Source organism: Oryctolagus cuniculus, chromosome 1 (assembly GCF_964237555.1).
Source record: "Oryctolagus cuniculus chromosome 1, mOryCun1.1, whole genome shotgun sequence".
Taxonomy (NCBI): domain Eukaryota; kingdom Metazoa; phylum Chordata; class Mammalia; order Lagomorpha; family Leporidae; genus Oryctolagus; species Oryctolagus cuniculus.
Window position 1 is genome coordinate 234523939 of NC_091432.1, and position 24705 is coordinate 234548643.

The following is a 24705-nucleotide window of genomic DNA, read 5'->3' on the forward strand; positions in this document are numbered from 1 at the left end:
ACGGAGTGGGGGTGGGGGTCTGCAAACCAGGAGGAGGGAGAATGACTTGGGCGGGGATGGGGGACAGGCATGTGGGGATGGACAGAGTCCCCAGCACTGGGCTGGGAGGAGCCCTCCAGAGGCAGGAAGGCAGAGGCGGCGTGACGGCCCCTGGTGTCAGCGTATGGAGAAGCCAGGCTCTTGGGAGAGGTCCCATCGGGAGCCACTGCAAAATAACCTCACAGTGCAGTGCCACCCCCTGAGCCCTTCCTCCCTCCCCGTCTCCCTTGCTGGCCTGGGATGAGGTATTGACTTAGCTCAGGCACAAACCCCAGAGACGTGTGGCCCCACAGCCCTGGAGGTGAAGGACGCTGGCCCTGACCCAGCCGCACACGGAGAATGGGGCTGGGGCACACAGTTCCATCCTGGGGAGGCAGCAGGGGCCAGAGCCGGGGACGAACCATGTGAGTACCCAGGGCACCTGCCCGGCTGCGGAGAGCTGGGGGTCCCTCTGGGCCGCACCTGTCCACTGCAGCCCCGGTGGCCTCTGCAGCCTACGGCCACCCGCAGGGAACCTCCCAGCCACCCCCATCACTGGCCAGGATGTGAGGAAGCTCAGCCCCCCACGCCTGAGCCCGGCCCCTCCACGGGGCGCCGTGGTGTGCGTGAGGAGCAGGCTCGACCTCACGAGGACCGCGCCCCTCAGGAAGGCCTGGGCCAGCCCTGCGCTGCCCTGGGCCCCGTCTGTTCAACACGTGTTGGACTCCAGGGGCAGCAGGAGCCAGTGGTTCAGGCCGGGCTCAGGGGACGCTGGCCACGGGGGATTGAGGTCAGAGCTATTTTGGTCACGGAGGGCTTTGTGCGGCCTGCTTCGGTGGACGCCAGGGCAGCTGTGCCCACTGAGGGGCCCTGGGGGGGTCTGGGGATCAAAGCCCGCGGCCTTAGGTGAGCCGCCTGGGGGGAGGCGGGCAGCAGGGAGCGGGCTCAGCCCTCAGAAGGCAGCGCGCACTCCCGCCGAGGGCGCCCTGTGGCTCGTCTGAGAGTGGGCGGCTTCAGCTCCCACGCAGGCCACTTTGTCTCCGCACACACACCTGCGGCGTTCAGCACACAGGGCTAACGTCTGTGGTGGCGTGTGGCAGTCTGTGACGGTGTTGTGCGTGTGTATGTGTGTGTATGTACGCGTGTACGTGTGTGTGCATGTGTGTACACGTGTGTGTGTGTACGTGTGTGCATGTGTGTGTCCACTCTCCTTCACAACGCTTTTAGGTTTGCACAGAGCTGAGCTGGCTCGTCGGGGGTCCGCCTGTGCTGCCCGTGCAGTGTCAGTGGCCCACAGAGCAGGGCCCCTGACCTGGGAAGGCCCCGGCCCTGCCTCTGCACCCCTCGGACCCTGGGTGTATGTGGGGGGCAGCCCCGGGTCTCTGGGCTGAGTCCCCACAACGGTCCAGACACGGGGAATGGAGCTCATAGCTGGCCACTGCTGGGCCAGGTGAGGGGGCTGCCGCCTCCCAGGTGGGGGTGGGGGCGCAGGGAGACGGGAGGGGGGGTGCTGGCAGGTGGGGTGGGAGGAGAGGCAGGAAGCGAGGGGCAGTGCCCTGCAATCCTCAGGGTGGGGGGCCTCAGGAGGCTGACTGTGGGCGAGGACTCGCTTCACGTCCGACGCTCCTGCCCTGGGTGGGTGCGGAGCCCCGGCTGAGGCTCCCGCAGAGCGACCCCTCTGATGCCAAGAGCAAGTGTGGACGGGCTGGCTGCCAGTCAGGGCTGCCGCGACCCTGCGTCAGGTTTGACCGTCTGCCGGGGCAGCTCCCCGCGTTGACCGGTTTATGGTCCAGCATGTGATGTGGGAGCTGCCACATGGAGGCGGGGCAGAGCGTGCAGGTTGGGAGGGTGCCCCCAGTTCCCCGAAGGGTTCCCCCGCCCAATGGTACCGTTTAAGGGCTCGGGGGCATCTTGGCATCGGGGGTGTCTGAAGGGTCGAGCATGTGAGTGGGGACTTCTGAGGCAGCCAAGGCCCCGAGGCGGGGACGGGCGGGGCTCACAGGGTCAGGGCTCAGCCAAGCCGAGCCCCCCAGGGGGGCTCAGCAACTGTGTCACGTGGCAGGGGCAGGGGGACCAGGGTCGGGAACCTTCCATCCCCTAGGTAATAGGGAGCTAAGGGGACTTTGTTTTTTGTTTTTGTTTCAAAGATTGATTTGAAAGAGTGACAGAGAGATCTTCCATCCACTGGTTCACTCCCCAGATGGCCACAACGGCCAGGGCCGGGCCAGGAGCCAGGAGCTAGGAGCTTCTTCCGGGTCTCCCACGTGGGTGCAGGGTCCAAGGACTTGGGCCATCCTCTACTGCTTTCCCAGGTCATAGCAGAGAGCTGGATCAGAAATGGAGCAGCCAGGACCTGAACCGGCGCCCACATGGGATGCTGGCGCTGCAGGCGGCGGCTTTGCCTGCTGTGCCACAGTGCCGGCCCCTCCCTGGGCAACTCTGGAGAAGGGATTAACGACTCGCCCTTCTGGTGGCACTCAGCACAGCTGAGAAGCTGAGTACCCCGGGGAAGGGGGCACAAAGTGCCCACGGGAGGACTCCTCCCACTGATGCCACGTGGGCTCTGTGACAGCCGGGCGGCCTCCCCGACATGGGTGGGAGCGGCCCGTGCCCACCCTGCCCTTCTCTGTCCACTGCAGGAGAACCCCTACCTGTGCAGCAACGAATGTGACGCCTCCAACCCGGACCTGGCCCACCCGCCCCGGCTCATGCTGGACAAGGAGGACGAGGGGCTGGTCACCTACTGGCAGAGCATCACATGGAGCCGCTACCCCAGCCCGCTGGAGGCCAACATCACCCTGTCCTGGAACAAGAGCGTGGAGCTCACGGACGACGTGGTGGTGACCTTCGAGTACGGCCGGCCCACGGTCATGGTGCTGGAGAAGTCGCTGGACAATGGGCGCACGTGGCAGCCCTACCAGTTCTACGCGGAGGACTGCATGGAGGCCTTCGGCATGTCGGCCCGGCGCGCCCGCGACATGTCCTCCTCCAGCGCGCACCGGGTGCTCTGCACGGAGGAGTACTCGCGCTGGGCGGGCTCCAAGAAGGAGAAGCACGTGCGCTTCGAGGTGCGGGACCGCTTCGCCATCTTCGCGGGCCCCGACCTGCGCAACATGGACAACCTCTACACGCGCCTGGAGAGCGCCAAGGGCCTCAAGGAGTTCTTCACGCTCACGGATCTGCGCATGCGGCTGCTGCGCCCGGCGCTGGGCGGCACCTACGTGCAGCGCGAGAACCTCTACAAGTACTTCTATGCCATCTCCAACATCGAGGTCATTGGCAGGTACGGGCTGGGGGCGGGAGGGGCGGGACCGGCCTGGCCCCGGGGCACCTGGGGTCGTGTGCGCATTCCTGGAGCCCTCGGGAGGCCTGGAGCGCGTGGGTGTGGCTGGACGGTGTGAGTGCAGGGCCAGGAGCGAGCCTGGCGCTGATGTGCAGGGGAGGCTGGGTAGCTGTCCGCTGACCCCCTGGGCTTGTGCACAGGACCACCCTGAGGCTCAGTCCCTCGCCCGATGTGACTCCAAGAACTCAGTGGAGCTCATGGTTTCGATCCACTGGAATGAAAAGATACCAGTGAAAACCAGCAACGGGAGCAGGTGCCTCGGGCAGCGGCCGGTGACCACACGTGTGCAGTGTCACCAAGCAGGGAGGCCCCCCGGGCCGTGGGAGCCAGGGTTTGATGTCAGAGGCGGGACCGACTGCCCGTGTGGCTGGCCTCCAAGGCTCAGGCTGCTCCCACGTGGGCCGCAGCCCCCTTTCCCGGAAGTCACGTGGTTAATATAAACTCCCCGGAGTGGCTCAAGAGCCCTGCAAACAGACTGTCCGAGCAGCCCCGAGGTCAGAGGTGGTCCCCCCGGAGCTGGGCCAGGCCACACCATTCTTTGGGCGTGGGCACCCCAGGCCTGCTGCATGGGCCTGGAGGTGACGGTTTGAGGGTTTGTGGCCAGAGACCATCATGAGGGGTGGAACCGGCCCTGGACGCCCAGCAGTGCTGAGGCTGTGGGTGACCATGGGTCGTGTGCTTCCAGCAGGGGTGGGGGCCTCGTCCCTGAGCTGGGTGGAAAGTGGGGTGGCTGCCGACCGCACCTTCCTCGTGGGTGCCGTGAGTGGGCGTCAGTGGAGCACCCAGAACAGCGCCTGGCTTGTTGTGTGCACTTACAAAGAAAAGTTAAATAAAACAGCGATGTGAGAGGGTGGGGCAGGCTGAAGCAGGGCAGAGTGAGACCCGAGGTCGCTGGGGGTCAGGGCTGGGAGCAGAGCCTTGGCAGGTGCAGGCGCCCAGAGCCGGTGGGACGGCCGGCGTGCCGGCTGCCCTGGTGGGAAAGCTCTTCAGCGTGTGGTGTGTACAGCACAGTCCTGTTCCTGTAAGAGCCGCTAGGCTTGTGTGCATGGTTTCTGCATCTCGGGTAGACGTTTGTGGAGGAGCCTCGTCTCGCCGCGGGGAGAGGTGGTGGGGCGCCTGCCGGGCAGGTGGGCAGGGCCGGCGAGGGCTCTCCTTTCCAGCTCGCGTCTGTGTTCTCCCTCACTTCCCTGTGCATGTGAACGGGTGGACAAAGGCAGCGGCGCGTTGTTCCTGGGGCGGGAGTCGGGCTCCAGGTGGCAGGTGGGGAAGGAACAGGTGCACAGACGGGAGCTGCGATTCAGACCCTGACAGAGGTGCAAGGTTTATACACACACACACACACACATGCACACACACGCACACACATGCACACACATGCACACACACACATGCACACACAGCAAGAAAGCAAGTTCCGCTGGCTGGCTCATGCCCCAGACAGCTGCAGTGGCCAGGACTGGGAGCCAGGAACTCAGTGCAGGTTTCTCACACGAGTGGCAGGAGCCCGGTCCCTGAGCTCTCACGCTTTGCCTCCCAAGGTCTGCATGGGCAGGAAGCTGCAGTCAGGAGCCAGGGCCAGCAGCTGGGCCCAGGCACTCCCGTGTCCGGTGTGAGCGTCTAAATCCCTGGGCTGAATGCCTGCCCCAGGGATAGGATATTGACACTCAGGAATATTCTGGAAAACACTGGATCTGTAGGCACGGTTGTGGAAGCCAAGGCTTTTGGCTGCTGGTCCTCCCCATGACCTCTGCCCTTGGGATGCAAGGATTTTTCTGGCCCCTGATCCAGAAAGATGAAACATAGAATGGCCATCTGACCCCGACATTGCACCCCGAGCTACATCCCCGGGAGGATGCAAAGCCAGGATCGGAACAGCTATTTGCACACCTGTGTTCATGAAACAGTGGACACAGCCCACTTGTCCACCCGCAGGCGAGTGGGCGGACAACAAGAGGCTGCCCACACAACGGAATATTGTTCAGCCTTTAAAAGGAGGGACATCCTGACACCTGTACCACACACAAACCGTGGGGCGTTGGGTTCAGCGGAGGCAGCAGGTCACCCGAGGATGCACTCTGTGTGGTCCCACGTCTGCAAGGCCCTGGAACAGGCAAGCTCAGAGACAGGCAGCGTGCTGATGACCAGGGAGCACCATGGGAAGCCGGTGACGAAAGGGGACAGGTTCTGTAGGGTGATGTGAAAGCTCTGTAGGTGGGCGTTGTGCATGGACCTGGGGTGCTGAGCTGGTCACTTAGACACGCGAGGACGGTGTCTCGCCACGCTCACAGCCACACGGACGGCCTCCACATCAGACTGTCCAGGTGCAAATCCTGGGTTAGCTGTGGCCCTGGGCATGTGTCCCCCTCCCGCCCCCAGGAGTGGAGGAACCCTGGGGTTTAAATGGGGTGATCCAGGAGGCGTGCTGAGAGCCGTGGACGGGAAGTACAGCTGCCACCATCCAGTGGAGAGAGAACCCCCGATCCCAGGCAGCCCCGAGGGCCTTCTCCCAGGGCCCCTGGTCTCCTAGGAGGGGGTATGGACCGGAAGGGCATCCCTGAAACGCAGGTGCAAGTGTGCTGAGCACCCAAGCCTCCCGACCGGCCCAGCGCACCGCCCGCTGCAGAACGTGGGGGCTCCCCCGTGGCCATGGCCGTGGGGCTGACCAGGAGGGCCGGAGACCCAAGGTCAAGGTGTTGCTGGCTGTGCAGCCTGCAGGGGAGGGGCCAGCCCAGGCCTCTGCCCCTGCTTCTGGGGGCTGCCGGCCGTCCCTGGCACTCCTTGCCTTGTAGACACCGGTGGGCTCTCTGCCCCGTCGTCCTCTGGCTGGTTGCCCTCTGGGGTCTGGGGTCTGCCTGTGTCTTTGTAGGATGATGCCAGTCATTTTGGATGAAGGCCCTGCTTGTCCCTTACCTCTGCCCACAAAGACCCTATTTCCATGTGTCTGTGGGGGGCACAGTTCAACGCCTAACAGGCACCTGCTCTGCCGCTGGGAGGGAATAAATCCATTCAATAACCAGAAAGCACGGCAGGTGCTGGGAGGAGGAACCTGGGGAACACGAGGGGAGAGCTCGCACCAACCTGAGACTGGACCCTGGCGGGGGGGAGGGCCCTCGGGGGAGCCAGGTCCGGGAGCCGGAGCAGGTGCGGAGGCCCTCAGTGGACAGGCGCCAGGTGCCTTCTGAAAAGGTCGCATGACCCGCCCTGCGGCTGGGAGGGCAGAGGAGAGCTGGCAGTGGCCGCGGGAGGGGCTGGTCCTCCTGCTCTCGGCCTGGCGACAGCCACCGCCGGACTGTGGGCAGGGAGGGGGCGGGGCATGGATGCTGAGGCTTAGAGCGCTGGGCTGCTGCGGGGCAGCTCAGGCAGGTGCTGTGAGGTGGGGGGCGGGCCTTGGGGGCAGAGGGGGCGGCAGCCATGGGGGCACAGGAGGCGTCCCGGGGCCTGCAGCTCTCCCGTGCGGGACGCTGGGTGGACAGGGGTTGTGCCTGGGTTGTACCAGGGGGCGGAGGCTTCTGAAATTTGTGCAGGTGCTTTTTCATGCTGTCAAAGGGACCTTCTGGGGTACCCATTAAGAGATCATGGAACACCCCCCCCCCACCTCCCCGAGAATGCTCTCCTGCACCCAGGCTGTCAGCAGCTACTCGGAGCTTTGTCTTTTTGGAAATGTCCTGCAAGGGACATTGATTGTCCTACAAGTGTCTCTGCCCAGCCTGTGGTCAAGGGGTGTACCTGCAGACACGGACACTCTGCGTGGCCGTGGCTGCTCACCCAGCCCCTGTTGAAGGGGGCTGGGATGGCTCCCAGGCCAGGACAATTCTGGGGACCCTGCCTTCGCTCTCCTGGGTAGAGCTCGGGTGTGACGGGCAGCTCCTACGGTAGTGGTGCGCTTTGTTGCTTTGTTCCAGGGGAAGCTGACAAACTTCTCCAGTCGGGCCGCGTCCTGCTTTGGCTCTGTGGTCGTGAGATGCCCTGGGGGCATCGGGGGCAAAGCACAGGCTCAGAAATGACAGCCGATGCTGTGAGGGGTGGCAGGGCCACCGGGAGAGCCCCGACCGTGCACAGAGTGCCAGACGCTGGGGCGAGGAGGCAGAGCGCAGGGCAGGCGGAGCCCCGGGCAGGCGGGAGCAGTGCTGTCACACAGCGGTCTCGCGTCCAGTGCTGCCCAGGGGTCCACACAGGTGGGTCCACGGCCTTGGCAACAGGCAGCTCAGACGTGACCTTGTCCGGAGCAGGTGTGGGAGAGCCCAGGGTAGATGCCATCGGAGGGTGGGTTAAGGGTAAAATCTCAACGCATGAATAAGGGGGGAGGAGGCTTCTGAAGTTTGGCTCTGAAGGGGGGCAGGGAGATGGGGCCAGAGTGCTGGCGGAGCGTTCTGACGGAACAATCTAGAAGGATTGGTGATGCTGGGGCGGGGCAGCAGGGAAGGCAGGGGAGTGGTCAGCCTGGGGTGGAGTCTGGAGCAGGCAGAGGGCTGGACACGGTGTGTGGATCAGACCAGAACCCTCGCTTCTAGCACCTTCCAGAGACCCCAGGTGCGCCCTAGCATCTCAGAGGTCTCTGTCAAGAGTCAGGGTCAGAGGGGTGCATCCTGGTGTCCAGGGGCAGCCCGCGCTGGGGCTCCGACTCTGCACTGGCCATTTTATGGCCCGGGGAAAGGCTCTTGAGGTCCCCCAGGCCTCAGTTTTCCTACCTGTCTAATGGGATCCTACTGCCCTGAGGATTATCTGAGGACCCGCGGGTGAGCTCGGGGGCTCCAGTGTGCGGCACGTGCTGCTGGCCCCTGAATGGGGGCATGGCTCGCTCAGGGGACGAGGGTCTGTGGCCCGGGGCATACTGGGGTCCTGGCTCATGTCTGGCTCTCTCCAGGAAAGACTCAAAGTGACCCCGGCCAAGGGTGGTCCCGCCAGCCGCCCAGCCCAGCCCCTGGCAGGCTTCTGAACTCCATCTGAAGCTCTGTCACTTAAGAGGCCCGTGCAGCCATGACTGGGGCTGGCAGGGCCTGGGCCGGACAGCTCGGGGGGGGGGGTGGCGCAGGAGGCAGAGCCCTCAGCAGGCCCTGGTGTTGGCTCCTGCCCCTTGGCTGGGGAGGGGCCCTGGGCCAGGCGGACCCGATTCATAGCCACTGCCTTCTGTGTCCTGCTGCGGGCTGCACACGCTCCCATAGGCTCTGGCGTCACACACCCGCAACATACTGCAGGTGCACCCCCACCCTCACCCCCCCACACACACGCCTGGGCTCCTGGGCACCGCACGCCCACTCACAAGCCAACCCCAGGCCGACAGAGGCCCCAGCAAAAACTCGGGCTCAACAGGGGTCCTGGCGCCACTGCCCTGGCCCTGGGGGCGCTCAGCGTGTCTCACCCGATCCCCTCGGCCCACTCTGAGCTTGGGCGCCTGCCGCCCCGGGACCCCTGGCTGCCTCCCCCACCTACCCCCGTGGCCTGAGCAGGGCCCTAGGAGACCCCCGTACCCTGCCCCCAGAAGACAGACTCCCGGGAGCTGACTGTCTCCCCTCCTGCCCTGCCTGCCGTGGCCCCTTCCCTAGGGAGCTTTCTCAAACCCACGGCAGCCGTGTCTGCAAGACGCCGGCCCACGCGTGCATACGTTCATGAGTGAGTGAACTACGTGAGCAAGCAAGTCTCACGCGAACTCTTTCCGGAGAAGAAAAGACAGGAGTATGGGTGCTGGCAGGCCTGCACCCCGTCACCGCCACTGTCACACCCAGCTCCTGCCTCTTGCCCTCCGTTTGGGCCTTTCCCTTAATGCTGGGGCTGGGTCGCTCTGCAGGCCTTGGCGGTCCCCACTGTGGCCCCTCTAGCGCCGGTGCCCACCTGTGCCGCCACCCCTCCCCCCCCCCACCGGCCCATGCAGCCTCCTGGCTGCTGCCTGTGCCCGGGCTAACAGGCTTTATTGGCAGAGCGGGGAGGTGATGTATGTTAAAGCACTTAGAAAGGGACTTCGTGCGGAAGCTCAAATCTGATTTCAGCCATGAACTCAATTGCTAGCCTGATTGCCTTCTGGGTGGAGCAGCAGCCGGCGCAGCCGTGTTCCCTCAGAGGGCCCCCCCCCCCCAGCTCCGAGCTCAGGTCCCCCTTGCCCGGGGTCTCAGGTCAGGCTCTGCAGCCTTTGGACCCAGCCGGTCTCAAGCCCCCAGCACCTAGGAGCCCCCTTCCCCCACCCCGTTAGTAGCAGGAAGTCCACTTCCCGCCCCGGGCTCCCCCACCGTGACCCCACGTACCCCACGTACCCTACGGCCTCTCCTGGCTATTTCCTGCTCCAGCTATGGCCACTGCTTTGTCCCAGCCAAGGCCACAGTCTGTCCTCAACCCCACAAGGAGGAGACCAGGACCCCTAGGCCTGGCTTTTCATCACAGCCGGGGTCAGCCTGGGGCGAGCGGCTGCAGGAGGCCACTGGCCGACCCCAGGGCAGAACCCACTGGCTGGGGACGGGAGGCCCTTGGGCCACCTCTCACATGACCCTCCTGCCCCCTCCACAGCCACAGCCCTCCGCGTGGTGGTGCAGGCCCAGCCCTGGATTCAGGATCCCCTCCAGAAAGAGGTGTCCATGGTGACACCAGCGTCCCCAGCCCTGCAGACCACAGCTGCCTCACGCCAGCGTCCCCGGCCCCAGGATGTGGGATGTGGGGTTTGCAACCTCCTAAACCTAGAAGCATTTTTTAAAAAGGTTTTATTTATTTGAAAGGCAGAGAGGGAGAGGGAGGGGGAGGGGGAGAAGGAGGGATCTTCCACCTGCTGGTCACTCCCCAAGTGGCCTCAACAGCCAGATCTGGGCCAAGGTGAAGCCAGGAGCCCAGAATCCCATTCTGGTTTCCCATGAAGGGTCAGGGGTCAAACACTTGAGCCATCCTCCTCTGCCTCTCCAGATGCATTAGCAGGAAGCTGGGTCGGAAGTGGAGCAGATGGGGCTCAAACCCACGCTCTGATAAGGGATGCTGACCTCAGTGCACATGTTGGTCAGCCGCTGCACCCCAGCGCCTGTCCCCAGGGACAGCCTCAACCCCAAGATGAGTGCTCGGTCCAGCAAGAGAGCTCGGACACACGGCGCTGCTTACTGCTGCTCTCTTTGACCTGCCAGGGGTCAGGACCACGGCCAGGGGTCACACACATAGGGAGCAGGTGTGAGTGACCAGCCCTGGGGAGAAGGGGACTGGTTCTGCCTGGCCCTGACCTCTGCACCCCATTTCTCAGGGGTCGCCATGAGTGCGCTGAGTCCCCCCGGGCTGGACCTCCTCCCGTCCAGCCTCACCCCTGCCGCTGCCTTACCCAGACCCAGCGCTCCCTGCCTCTCTCCCGAGGACTGGGTGACATCAGTTTCTGGCAGCCAGTAGGTGACCTACATTCCACCGGCCTCCCGTCTGGGAGACGCTCCAGACACCCTGCTCCTCTCGCAGGGAGGGGACGGGCTCGGCTCACGATTTTCGTGGTGCACCAGTGCCAGGCTTGGGCCCAGATGGTGCCCCTGCCGGCATCTCCCGGCACTGCCTGCCTCTCCCTGCAGGGCAGGGCACGCTGCAGCCTGGCTCGGGCCAGTGCCCTGCTGTCCTGCGTGTGGCTGTAGGGCCCCGGGGTGGGCCTGCCATGATTCCCATCTCCCCAAGAACCTGGGTGGTCTGGGATGGGCTCCCCCCACTCCCAGAAACGAACAGCTCATTAGGGGAGCAGGAGGGTGGCTATGGCCCCCGTCCTCAGCTTCCAGTGGGGAGATGGGGTGCCCCAGTCCAGGCTGCCACACAAGGGGTCAGGGAACCAGGGAGCCGCTCAGGTGAGCTGGGGCGCAGGTGCGGCCGCCAGGTGATATCCAGGCTGCCCAATTAAATTTCAACTTCAGATAAACAGAGAATGATTCTTTTAGTGCAAGTGTCCCAGATAGTATACTGGCTATGCCTGTACAATCACAAGTCTTTTATCTAAAGTTCAGGTGTAGCCAGGTGCTGGATCGGTCAGGACCCGGTGGGGACCTGCTCCACCGTGTCTGCGGGGGGAGCTGCTGCCGCCGGCGTGGGTGAGGGGCTGCCCTTGGGGCTGGGGGCTGGAGGCTTGGGCTAAGCTGTGCTCCTGGGAGCCCCGCCTCCTCCCTCTGCCCATCCCTGTCACTTGTTGACCAGCAGGGATAGCAGCCGTGTTACAGCCGATGATAACATGCGCGGGGGGGGGGGGGGGGCAGCTCCGCCGGCCCCTGCGCTGAGCCTCTCACTGGCGCTCGTGGGCCTTTACCTGGGCAGCCGCTTGGGCCGGCCGCAGTGCCAACCTCCCTCCCTCAGCAGACAGAGAGCCTGCTGCGTGCCAGACAGCGTGTTAGGCGCTCACAGAAAATCAACTAGCAAGGCTGAGCATCTAAGCCGTTATCCACCCTTCCGAGGTGTGAAACCGACAGGTCTGAGACCTGGAAAAGTGACTTGTTCAAGGTCACCTGGGAAATCAGCCCAGGGCCCCGGGCCAGAACTCGGCTGCTGACTCAGCTTCTCTCTCTCCCTCCCTCTCCCTCTCTGCCCCCCCCCCCCCCGCTCTGGCTGTCTCCCTCTCTCCCTCCCTCCCTCTCCCTCCCATCTGTGGAGCCACATGAAGAGTTAAAACCATGGGCTGTGATGGGCGGGGCGGGGGCCGCAGAGGTCTGAGTGCCCCGTCGTCATCGGCCGGCCTGGCACTGTCCCTCTGCTCATGACTAAATAATGCATTCTGATGGATGAGCCGAAAACTGCTGTGTAGGGGTCAGGCGGCCTGGGGGTGGCTCTCTGCTGAGATTGATGGTTCTTGAAGGTCAAATTCAGAAAACGGTTTCTTGAGAAAACTGATCCCGAGGGTGAAGGGGACGTATCCGGGAAGGAGGGCAGGGCCTGGCCAGGAGGGGCCCCCACCCAGCCTGGGCGCAGGGGCTGGCAGGAACTGGCAGGGCCTGGCACAGGGAGGTTCTTCCCGCCCCTGTGGGTGCATTTCCTCAGCCGAGGCCATGGCAGCCGGCACGCAGTGGGTCTGGCTCCATGGCCCTTCCCCGGCCTTTATTCCCCAAGTGGAGTTGGCAGGAATCAACACGGGGAGAGGTCTGGCTTCAGAGCCCGCCCCTTCCACCCTGCCCCCGGCCTGCAGGAATCTCCCCTTCTCATCTGTGAAATGGGCAGAGCTGTTTCTGGGTTTTCATGGGGGGTTGGGTAAGGTTGCACGGCGCCCGCCCAAGAGTGAGCGTCTGGTGAACCATGGACGGCTGCGGCCTGCTGGCTTATTTCGTGGACTTCATCCTGCCCAGGGCCCTCTGGGATAAGAGGAGAACGCGGGCCACAGCGGAAGGAGGGGGCCGTGGGGGTGGGGGCTGGGGGGCGGCTGTGTGCCTAGGAGGCTGGCCTGCCTGGGGAGCACCCAGAGATGACTTCATCCTGCCCAGGGCCCTCTGGGATAGGAGGAGAACGCGGGCCACAGCGGAAGGAGGGGGCCGTGTGTGGGGGGTGGGGGCTGGGGGGGCGGCTGTGTGCCTAGGAGACTGGTCTGCCTGGGGAGCACCCAGAGACGACTTCATCCTGCCCAGGGCCCTCTGGGATAGGAGGAGAACGCGGGCCACAGCGGGAGGAGGGGGCCCTGTCGGGGGGGGGGGGCTGGGGGCGGCTGTGTGCCTAGGAGACTGGCCTGCCTGGGGAGCACCCAGAGACCCCCGCGCCACTGCGTGCTGGAGACCGTTCCTGAGCCGGGCAGGGCTGAGCTGCCCTGGGCATCAGGTCCTGTGTGCAGAGCGGCCATGGGAGCAAGCTGATGTTTCTGTGGCGCTGGCGTGCGCTGAGCCCAAGCGCTCCCCGCAGCGTCTCTGTGGCTCCTTCCTGGGGGAGGCCTGTGCGCCCCATCCCTGTTCTGCAGAGACCAAAGCCCAAGGAGGCTCGGGAGCTTGGCTGGGTCACATGGAAGGGGGCGGGACGGGAAGAGGACTGCCATCTCCCAACCAGCGGGACAGGGCTCGGGCCCCAGACGGGGACGGGGTTGGGGGCAGTGGTTAACCCAGGTTGGACACCCACATCCCATATCAGAGAGCTCAAGTTCAAGTCCTGGCCCAGCTCTTAATCCCAGCTTCCTGCTCATGCACACCCTGGGAGGCAGCAGATGATGGCTCAAGCCACCCCCGCGGGAGACCTGGCCTGAGCTCTGGGCTCCTGGCTTCAGCTTGGTCCAGACCTGACTGTTGGGCATTTGGGGAGTGAAGCAGCAGATCAGCGCTCTTTCTCTCTGTCTCTCAAATAAATAAATACAGGAATAAAATGTCTTAAAAATGCAAATTGAGCCCAGCCCCACGTGGGTACAAGTGGCCTCGAAGCAGGTGCATTCTTTATGCAGCTCCATTCATCCTCCCATTTGCTCATTCATAAATGACCAGTGCCACAGATCTCCGTGACAGCCCCGGATCTCCGTGACAGCCCCAGATGTAGGTGGGACTACTGAGAAAACCCGAGACTCACATTGGTTAAGAACTGCTGCAGGGCCACCCCACTGTGTGCACCAAGACTCAGGCAGGAGCCCCGCCCCAGCTCTGCGGTCGGTCCAGGCTCTGCCCCTACCCAGCTGTGGGACATCCCTCCCCACGTCTGGCTTCCCCATCTGCAGAATGGATGTGGGAAGACGTGGCACTCCCAGGACCGCTGGGAAGGGCTTTTTCAGGTCCAATGCGGTAGGTTTACAGAAGGGGTAAGATGATGCCTGCAGGTGCGTAGGAGCGATGTGGCGGGAAAACCTGGTTCCCCACACCCCATTCATCCATTTGTGGGCTCACAGCTCCGCTGAGATGGAATTCACACACCTCCATGTAAAGTGTACGAGACAGAGGCTGCCGGTGCCTTTCTAGAGCCTGTGCCCTCCCCCACAGTCCGTCTTGGAACACCCTCCTTGGCCTTGAAAAGCAGCCCTGCCCCCCTCACCCTCACCCTCAGCGCCCACCCCATCCCTGTGTCAGCCCCTCCCTGGCAGCCGCCAGTCTGCTTTTTCTGGCAGGTTTGCCTGTTCTGGAAGCACCAGGGTTTGGTGCTTTGTGACTGGCGGATTGCACAGAGCACGTGTTCAAGTCCATCCAGCTCCTTTTTGCTGCTGTGTTGCCGTCTGGCTGGGTACCACGTTCTGCTGACCCCGTCAGCCGCACAGGACGCCGGGTGATTGTCAGCAGCTGTGACACTGCTGTGAACGGTTCTGTGTGGTCGTGTGCCATCATTGCTCTTTTTTTTTTTTTTTTTTTAAGATTTATTTATTTGAAAGACAGAGTTACAGAGAGAGGTAGAGAGAGAGAGAGAGAGGTCTTCCATCTGCTGGTTCACTCCCCAAATGGCCGCAAAGGCCAGAGCTGGGCCGATCTGAAGCCAGGAGCTTCCTCTGGGTCTCCCACGCGGGTGCAGGGCCCAAGCACTTGGCCCATCTTCTGCTGCTTTCCCAGGAGCATCAGCAGGGAGCTGGACCAGAAGTGGGGCAGCCGGGACTTGAACTGGTGCCCCTGTGGATGCCGGTATCACAGGCTTAACCCACTGCACCACAGCAGTCTTTTTTAAAAAGGTTTACTTGTTTATTTATTTGAAAGGCAGAGTTACAGAGAGAGAGCTCTTCCATGGGCTGGTCTGCTCCCCAGACGGCCGCACAGCCACGGGTGGCACCAGGCTGAATCCAGGAGCCTGGGTCCCCCACTTGGGTGGCAGGGATCCAAGCGCTTGGCCATCCTCCACCGCTTTCCCAGACGAGTTAGCGAGGAGCTGGGTCGGAAGCAGAGCAGCCGGGACTCCCGCTGGCGCTCTGCTGAGGGGCGCTGGCGTGGCAAGCAGCGGCTCACCCGCTGCCCAGGAACCCCGGCGCGTGGTCTGTCCCTGCGGCCCCTGCCGCCCTGCTGGGCGTGGAGCTGTCTCACCACGGTGGCGGGAGCAGCTTCTCCTGCACTCATGGTCGCGTGTGCATCTTCCTGGGGTAGATGTGTGTGCAGGTGCTCTTCTCGCAATTGCATTGTTCGTCCATTACCAAGTGCCGGCTCTAGGTGCACCTGCAGGGCGCTGACTACGGACAGCGCGTGCGACAGTCTTCCATTCTGTGGACTGGCGTTTCGCTTTCTTGGTGGCGCCCCCTGAAGCAAGAAATGCGGAGTTTTGATGGAGTCCGGGTTATCTGGCTTTTCCTTCTGTTGCCTGTGTTTTGGGGACCTTAATGCAGAGTCGTGAAGACAAGCCCCAAGGTTTTGTTCTAATGAGTAGTCTGGGTCTTCAGTCCTTTTTTTTCTTAAGATTTATTTTTATTTATTTGAAAGAGTTACAGAGAGAGGTAGAGACAGAGAGAGAGGTCTTCCATCCGCTGGTTCACTCCCCAGATGGCTGCAACGGCCGGAGCTGCGCCAATCCGAAACCAGGAGCCAGGAGCTTCTTTTGGGTCTCCCACATGGGTGCAGGGGCCCAAGGACTTGGGCCATCCCCCACTGCTATCCCAGGCCACAGTAGAGAGCTGGATCGGAAGAGGAGCAGGTGGGACTAGAACCGGCACCCACATGGGATGCCGGGGCTTCAGGCCAGGGCTTTAACCTGCTGCGCCACAGCGCCGGCCCCTTCAGTCCCTTTTGAGTCACTCTTGTGTGGGGCGTGAGGGTCCAGCATCACCCACTGGCATATGGCTATCTTGTTTCATTCACTCATTCACTCGTTCATCACTCACCCAGTGACTTCTCTCAATCATAGACTTCACACTTGGCCACACCTAGGGAGGAACGTTTTTGAGGTCACAGATTTGGTGAGCCTGGTGTTCAAAAGAAGTGCTGTGTTTTCAAGAACGCAAAATACCCCAGTGAGCCTTTCCACTCCTCCCCAGTCTCCTCATGGAGCCCACTCTGGGAGAGGACCCCGCTTACGATCAGCTGTGCAGAGAGGGGGCGCGGGGAGGGGCTGGTGACCCTGATATCGCCTCTGAGTGACAGCTGTGGGAGGGGGCGGAGCCTGGCAGAGGGAGCAGCATGTGCAAAGGCCCAGAGGCAAGATTAGACCCCAGGCTGGACAGACATGTGGTCCCCATCGAGACAGGGACCCCAAGAGGGCCGGTGAGGTCAAGTGAGGCAACACCAGGCAGAACCACGTGTAAAAATCACGAAGCCTGGGAGGCACCCACCAGGTCCCAGGCACCTGTGTGTCTGGCTCCCTGCCCAAGGCTGCCAGGGCCTCTCTCTCTGCCTTGGGGGAGGTGGCTCTGAGCGCCTGTGCCCAGCCAGGGGGTGGAGACCAGGATGTCTCCCTGGGTTCCTGGCCAGGGAGGAGAGGGGGCGGCGACAGGATGGGATCCGGGAGGGACACTGGATCTGGGTCAGGAGTAACGGCTGTGTGACCTTGTGCAGGCTGCACCCGCACCTGTCCCGCCCCGGCGCCCCACGGCTCCTGTTATCACCACTATGATAAGCTTCTCAGATTCAGCTGGTCTCTTACGCATTTTTAATAAGCCAAGGTCAGCGTGATCACCCAAAGTTGATGGCAGTCTTTTCTCTGTGTAGCTGATAGCTAAAAATATCCCTTCCCAGGGATGGCAGCGTGGAGTGAGTTCCTGGATCTCCACGGCCGGCCGGGCGCTCCTCTCCGGCTCGCTCAGCGGGGTGTGAAATAGGAACCCAGAGGCAATATTAAAGCCTGCCGAGGTCAGACGCATTTTGCAAACAAACTTCCCTCAGACGCGGTGGGGTTGGCTTCCTTCCTGCCGGGCTTGTCAGAGCCTTTGGTGTGCAGGGACCCTGGTGGAGGAGGCGGCGAGGGGATTCCCAGAGCATCGCCTGCTTAACACAAAGGTTTAAGCCCAGGACCTTTCCCCTGGGGTCTGGTGTTCCGCAGGGTGGGGGGTGGGGGGCTGCCCCCCGTGCCAGCAGGGTGCCCATTCCCAGGAGGTGTGGGTAGCAGAGGGTGGGAGATTCCGGAAGAAGGGTGCACGGGTGTCTTCCTGCTGTACTTATCTGAGCTCGGGGGTGAGCATCCAGGCTGGCGGGGGCAGCTGGACCTGCAATGACATGGATGTCGTTGGCCTTGGCTCTGTGTGTTGCAGCACCAAGGGCAGCACACCCTGCAGCCCCTCCCGGGCCCTGGCACTGGCATCGGCACGAGCTCACAGCCGGCCGCCTCCCCCCACCCCGGCCTGGTGTCCTGTTCATAAATGACACTCTGGAGACATGAATTTGACTTTCTCGAGCAGTCTCAGTGCGCAGCAGGACCGAGCGGAGGGTGCAGAGCCATGTGCGCAGTGCCTGCCCCCCAAGCCCTGCCCCCTGCCTGGCCCACGGTGGCTGGCCCAGAGTTCCCACGGGGGCTAGCCTCAGCGCTGGCCATGACACATGCCCTCGGGATCCACTTCCAGAAGACGACATTGTCGCTTCTCTAAAAGCCAGGCTGTGGAGAAGGCAGAAGCAGGAGGAAGGCAAAGCCGTCTCTGGTCCCTGCGGCTTCCCGGAGGCTCACGTGTGCTGCTCGGGTGCAGGTGTGTGTGTCTGGCCCCCATCCGGGCGCTCCAGGTCTTTGCCATCTCTGCTCTGTCCCCTGCTAACCTGTGGCATCAGACGTGTCCCGGTCCTGCTCCCGGTCCTGCCTGGGGGCAGCCCTGTGGCTCTGCACAAGGACTTGGCAGACAGGTGACAGCAGGAGATGGGAGGGACCCACCAGGCACGGTGCGGGCACCCTGTGTCTGCGGCCTGGCTCGTTCCCTGCGTGTTCCCGTGGACCGTCCCCACAGCTGGAGACGGTCTCAGGCAGGTGACATTCTGTCACCTGATGCGCCGCAGCTCCTAGACGTGAGGGTGAAGCCATCTCGGCCTGAGGATCTTCTACGCCAAACAACGCATTGGATGCGCTTAATGCAAGGGCAACAGCATCGCCAAGCCCAGCCGCCCTAAGCATGCCCAGACAGCCGTCTCTAACCCGGAGCCCGCCTTGGAATAACGGGTTGGCCGTCACCTGTCAGGTTTTATTTTTATTTATTTGTTTATTTGAAAGTTGGAGTTACATAGAGAGAGAAGAAGAAGAAGAAGAGAGAGAGAGAGAAAGAGAGAGAGAGAAAGGTCTTCCATCCACTGGTTCACTCCCCAAATGGCCGCAACAGCTGGAGCTGGGCCAGGCTGAAGCCAGGAATCAGGAGCCTCTTCCAGGTCTCCCACGTGGGTACAAAGCCCAAGCCCTTGGGCCATCTTCCACTGCTTTCCCAGGCACATTAGCAGGGAGCTGGATCACAAGAGGAGCAGCTGTGACTTGAACCGGTGCCCATCTGGGATGCGGTGTCACAGGCAGCGGCTTTACCCAATATGCCATGCCTCGGTCAGTTCTCGGACAGTTTGCTGAGAGAGGGAGCCAGGACAGCCGACCAGGTGCCCTTTCGCTCTGTCCTGAGAAACCCAGAGCCGCCCCCCCACCCCACCCCCCACCCGCTTCTGACACCTGAGCTGCTCTGCAGGAAGACACAGGCTAGAGAGAAGACCACAGGGAAAGGAGCCCCGGCCAGTCTGAAGCCAGCGGACCAAGGGTCTGGGAGCTGCAGGGCCCCCGGGCACAGGGCCACTCCCAACTTGGGAGACACTGGGGAGGGGGGGAGGCAGCGAGAGCCCAGTGAAGGGGCGGGACTGACGCCCAAAGGGAGGGGAGACGGAAGCTGGGGCAGATGCGTCCGGCTGGGAGGACGTGGGACGTGGCAGACGGCGGCACCGGCCCAGGTAGGCGGCTTGTGAAGCCGAGGGAAGGCAGAGGCCGGCAGGAAATGCCACCCACAGCAGGTGCAACACAGGGGTCGCAGCAGCTGCCTCCGCCGTCCCGTGACCCCCGCCCCAGCTCCTGTCCCCAGACAGCCTCCTCTGCTGGGAGCAGCCACGCGATTCCTTCCAGGGGCACTCCGGGGGCAGCTCTGGCCTCCTCCCCCCATCTCTGGGCCGCATGGTGGGCCCAGGTCCCCTCAGCCCCGGGGTCTTCCCGCATGCTCTTGCTCTTTCTAGAAGGTTCTCCCTTCTGGCCTGGCAACCCTTGGTTCTCCTTCCTGGAAACCTGTCCTCCCCCAGACTACGGTAGGACCCCCACCCCCGCCGGGGCTCCTCGGGCTCTCGCAGCAGAGGAGTGGTTGAAGTCTGTGGGTTCCCTGCATTTCCGTGAATAGGTGATCTGTTTGGAACAGTTTTAGGCGCATGGAAAATTAGACCAAGAGTAAAGGAAGTCCCTCCCCCGGCTTAGTACAGGAAGCACCCCCATGGCTTACAGCTTACTTGTCAGTAACACCCAGCGTGGCGGGGGGCACCTGTTCCTACTGAGATGCCACCTGTTGGCGTGAGGCTCGCTCAGGGCTGCGCTGAGCCTGCGTCTGCACGTGGGTCACAGGAGCTGTCTCCCAGCCCTCGACGTCTGTCCCCTGTGCCCACCGTCCTGTCTCGCTGCACCCACACGTTTGCTGGGGTGTTTTTTTAGTTCTCCCATTTATTTAAAGATTTATTTATTTATTTGAAAGGCAGAGTTACACAGAGAGAGGAGAGGCAGAGAGAGAGAGAAAGAGAGAGAGAGAGAGAGAGGTCTTCCGTCTGCTGGCTTACTCCCTAACTGGCTGCAACTGCTAGAGCTGTGCTGATCCGAAGCCAGGAGCCAGGAGCTTCTCCCAGTCTCCCATGCAGGTGCAGGGGCCCAAGGACTTGGGTCATCTTCTACTGCTTTCCCAGGCCACAGCAGAGAGCTGGATCGGAAGTGGAACAGCCAGGACTCGAACTGGTGCCCATATGGGATGCTGGTGCTGTAGGCAGTGGCTTTACCTGTTACGCCACAGCACCGGCCCCTGTTTTTTTTAAGGATTTATTTATCTTTTATTTAAAAGGCAGAGTTGACAGAGGGAGAGATCTTCCATCCGTTGGTTCACTCCCCAGATGGTGGCAGCAGCCAGCAGTGGGGCCCGGCCGCAGCCGGGAGCCAGGAACCGCATCCAGGCCTCCCATGCGAGTGGGTCTTGGGCCCTCCTCTGCTGCCTCCCCAGGTGCATTAGCAGGGAGCTGGATCGGAAGTGGAACAGCCGGGACTGGAACCAGCGCTCGGTGTGGGGCGCTGGTATCCCGAGTGGCGGCCTAGCTGGCTGTGCCACAGCGCCGGCCGCAGCTGCGGAGGTTTTCTCCTTGCCCGACTCCGAGCCGCCTCCCAGCAGGGCCCCCTCTGCTCGCGGCTCCACTCCGAGCCGGCCGCTAACAGGTGCCCTCGGAGCTCTTGTCTGCGTATTGCAGTGAGAATGGAGGCTGTCGCGCACGCTGGGCTGCGATTTGCTTTTTCCAAATATTGACAATCCGTCTTGGACATCTTCCCGTCCCAGTGTAGAGCGTGCTCGCTCTCGCTCTTTAGCTTCACTTGGGGAATTTCCAACATGGAGAAGAGGGAGCCTGCAGAACCAGCCTGCTCCCAGTGGGCCCTCCTGCCCCCTGCGCTCCCTTGCTCTGTGACCCGGAAGCAAACCCCAGTGCTGGTAAGCCCCGCCCAGCAGGGGTTAGCGTTTCTGTGCACATCTCTAAAAGATAAGGACTTTTTGTTCAAAGGTTATTTATTTGAGAGGCAGAGATAGAGAGAGAGAGCGAGAGAGAGATGCTGGTTCACTCCCCAAGTGGCCGTAACATCTGGAGTGGAGCTGATCGGAAGCCAGGGGCCAGGAGCTTCTTCCGGGTCTCTCACGTGGGTGCAGGGCCCAAGCACTTGGGCATCCTCCACTGCTTCCTCAGGCCACAGCAGAGAGCTGGATCGGAAGAGGAGCAGTGGAGACTGGAACCAGCGCCCTTATGGGATGCGACGCCACAGGCAGATGCTTAACCTACTACGTCACAGGGCCAGCCCCAAGATAAGGACTTTTATAAAAGACATAACCACAAGACCAGCATCACGTCAAACAGATACCGAGGGCCGGCGCCGCGGCTCACTAGGCTAATCCTCCGCCTAGCGGCGCCGGCACACCGGGTTCTAGTCCCGGTCGGGGCGCCGGATTCTGTCCCGGTTGCCCCTCTTCCAGGCCAGCTCTCTGCTGTGGTCAGGGAGTGCAGTGGAGGATGGCCCAGGTGCTTGGGCCCTGCACCCCATGGGAGACCAGGAAAAGCACCTGGCTCCTGGCTCCTGCCATCGGATCAGCGCGGTGCGCCGGCCGCAGCGCGCTGGCAGCGGCGGCCATTGGAGGGTGAACCAACGGCAAAGGAAGACCTTTCTCTCTGTCTCTCTCTCTCTCACTGTCCACTCTGCCTGTAAAAAAAAAAAAAAAAAAAAAAAAAAAAAAACAGATACCGACACCACCCAAGACTGAGGGTGTCCAGGGCCCAGGTGGCCCAGCAGCTTGTCTGGGGGGTGCACACAGGGCCCCAAGGAGCCGAGGTCCCCAGGAGGCCCGCCCCAGCCTCTGCGGTCTCTGCTCACTGTTCCCTCCCTGTCAGTTTCTGTTCCACGCAGTTGGTCCTTTGGGTGACCTCGCTGTAGCCTTGGGACCGCCGCAGCAGCGACCCCGGCCTTGTCTCGGGTGGCTTTCTGCTGTTTCCTGAGTGCCGGATCAGTTGGGTTTGGCGGGGTCAGGGGTGGGGGTGTGCTCTTCCATGGGATGCTCCCGTCCTGGGGCTGCACTCCGGGCCATCTGCTGCTGCCTGAGGCTGGACCCCATCACAAACACCACAGAGAAGCCCCCAGCACCCCCCCCCCCCGCATTGTTAGCACAGGCAGGAGAGATGCCTTCCAGAACAATGAGCTGCCCATGAATATTTGAGTGAATGAATGAATAATCCATGCGGGGATGAATTGCGGGGCTTTGGGGCACGGGGCTTTCTTGCTGTCGCCCTCGGGGGGCGTGGGCGCCGGGACCCCCACGGAGCTGGTGGCGGCACTTGCTACCTGTCAGCCTGCTTCAGTGCGAGCCGAGGTGATCAGAGGCCTGGGGCCAGGGAGCCCCCGCAGCCCAGCTGCAGGAAACCCTTCAACTGCCGTCAAAGGAGGGAGCAGACGACAGCCTGGCCCGGGGCAGCCTCGGGGCCAGCGACGGACTCCTCCCGGGACGGGAGTCAGGGCCGTGGATTCGGTGCCGGCTGCCCCGCCCCTTCTTCTCCCGCTGTCCCTGTCTGACGCCCCGTATCTCCCCAGGTGCAAGTGCAACCTGCACGCAAACCTGTGCTCTGTGCGCGAAGGCAGCCTGCAGTGTGAGTGTGAGCACAACACCACGGGCCCCGACTGCGGCAAGTGCAAGAAGAACTTCCGCACGCGCTCCTGGCGGGCCGGCTCCTACCTGCCGCTGCCTCACGGCTCCCCCAACGCCTGTAGGTACTGGCCGGGTCTCCCCGGCCCTTCGCCTCCCACTGGGAGCTGTGGCGCACACGCATGCACACGCGCACACGTTTGCACACACCACGCACGTGCACACCCCTAGTGACGGCTCCCAGGCCCGTAGCAAGACCCTCTGCACGCCTGTGTCCTGCTCAGTGCTGAGCCCCTCTCCAACCCCAGTGACCGCAGGGAAACCAGAGCTGGGCAGATCAACAGCTGTCCTGCTGCCCTTCCCCCTCCTGACCCTGCCTGCTTGGGGGGGGGGGGCCCTGGGCAGGGGAGGGGGCAGCGCCGCCCTGAACAGGAGCCTCCATCAGTGTGCCACGTCCCGGCGTCTCTGGCCCGGCCACTTGGTTTTGCAGAGGTGATTCCGAGGCCCCCTCTGAGCCCCCGCTGAGCCCCCTCTGCTGTTCTCTGCCCGGTCCTCCCCTCCCCCCACTCAAGGGTACCAGGGAAGTTTGTTTCTGCACAAGAACACCTAAGGGGGCCCTGCTCACTGGGGACCCCAAGCCCAGTGCACAGGGGTGCCCAAGGAAGAAGGCCCAGGCTGGCCCTGGGCGAGGCGCCCTCCACCAGCCTCTGTTGTCTGCTGAGGTCGGACGTCGTCCGGTGCTTTGTCCCCTCCTGAGATGGTGGCCGGTATGTGCGGTGCCCTGGGCAGCTGTTGGGGATGACCCCATTCTCCACCTGCACACACTGAGCCCAGAGCTCCCTGGACGGCCCTGAGGCTCTGGGCCGCTGATGAGAGCAGAAGGCTGGGAGGCCGGGCTGTGATGGGCACGGGGTGGGTGGGCGGGGCCAGCATGGGACCACTCCCACCCGCTACCTCCTCCTAGGCTCCCACTCCAGTCTCTGTGGCCTCAATCCCTTCTCCAGTGGCAGTCCTCTGCCCTCCCCCTCTCCCTCCCCACCCCTGCTCCTCCCCTCCCTCCGGAGCGCCCGCCCTGCCCCAGAGAAGATTCTCTGAGGTCTCCCGTCTGCCTGCCTCCTGGACACCCATAGACGGAGACCCTAGGGCCTGCAGGTCCCTCGCTGTCCCCACCCCAGGCTGCTCCTCCTCGCTTCCCTACAGGGCTTGGGAGCCGTCCCTGGAGCTGGCCCCGCCCCTGCCTGGCCAGCCAGTCCCAAGAGGCCAGGGGATGCTGGGGTGCTCCTGCCCCACCTTCTCCAGGGCAGCCTGGCCCTCACCTGCCCTCACTCATGTGCCCCCATCTCAGTGAGCGGCACCCACACCCAGGAGGCCAAGCTGGGGGTCACCCTGGCTGGGGCTTCCTCCCCCACGGGCATCCCCCTCCCCAGGGCTTCCCGCTGGGCTGCCCTTGGCCCCCGGGCTCACCTGCCTGGATGCCTTGATCTCCCTCATTGCTCAGGCCCTTGGGACAAGGCCGTGGTGTCCTCGTGCCCCCTTCCTCCACCCCTGCCTCTGCCGTCCTCACCCCCACCTCCCCACCCCTAGAATCGGTCCCGGGAGGGTTCCCGCCTCCGGCCTGGTTAAGCAGTTTGTCAGGAAGCGTCCCGTCCCCTTGTCCCTTGGCCGCCGGACACCAGACATACAGCCCGCTGGTCCTGCCCTGGGGAGCCCGGGCACTCACTCGTGTATCCCCAAGACTTAAGTCACAGCTCTGAGGCTCAGTTTCTCCATCTGCCAAATGGGCTGATGCAGTCGCTGCCTTTCTGGGCGCTGGCGAGGCTGATACAGGAAGTCCACCCAGCCCTGCCCTGTGGTCCCAGTGGGCAGCAGTGACTGAGTGGGCCCCCTGCCCCCCAGCCCAGGAGGAGACAGCCCCCCTGTGACAACGGACCTTCTCTCCCACAGGTGCCGCTGCCGGCTCCGCCTGGGGCAGTAAGTACACACCTGGGGCGCTGCCCCCCCCCCTGCACTTTGCATGTCTGGGGAAGGGGAGAGGAGAGGAGAGAACTGGCTTTGACGTCCTCTGGGCCTCGGCCCCTCCCCGCCCCCTCTCGCCCCTGTCTGCATCTCCATCTCCCACCCTCACATCATCGGTCATTGTCATCGTCACTGTGGCCTGTGGCCCAGCCACTAGGTCCCCAGGAGCTTCATTCCTGCTGCTTTGGAA

At 63.1% G+C, this 24705-nt stretch overlaps 1 protein-coding gene across 5 annotated transcripts in view; it reads left to right on the forward strand.

The window, feature by feature from the left end:
- Positions 1-24705, forward strand: part of NTNG2 (netrin G2) — a 54236-nt gene that overhangs the window by 21393 nt on the left and 8138 nt on the right. For all 5 annotated transcript variants that reach the window (XM_051835344.2, XM_051835343.2, XM_070058334.1 and 2 more), the window contains exons 4-6: positions 2658-3301; positions 22448-22620; positions 24444-24470. In XM_051835344.2, the coding sequence (XP_051691304.2) occupies positions 2658-3301; positions 22448-22620; positions 24444-24470 (844 nt within the window). The remainder of the gene's footprint in view (positions 1-2657; positions 3302-22447; positions 22621-24443; positions 24471-24705) is intronic.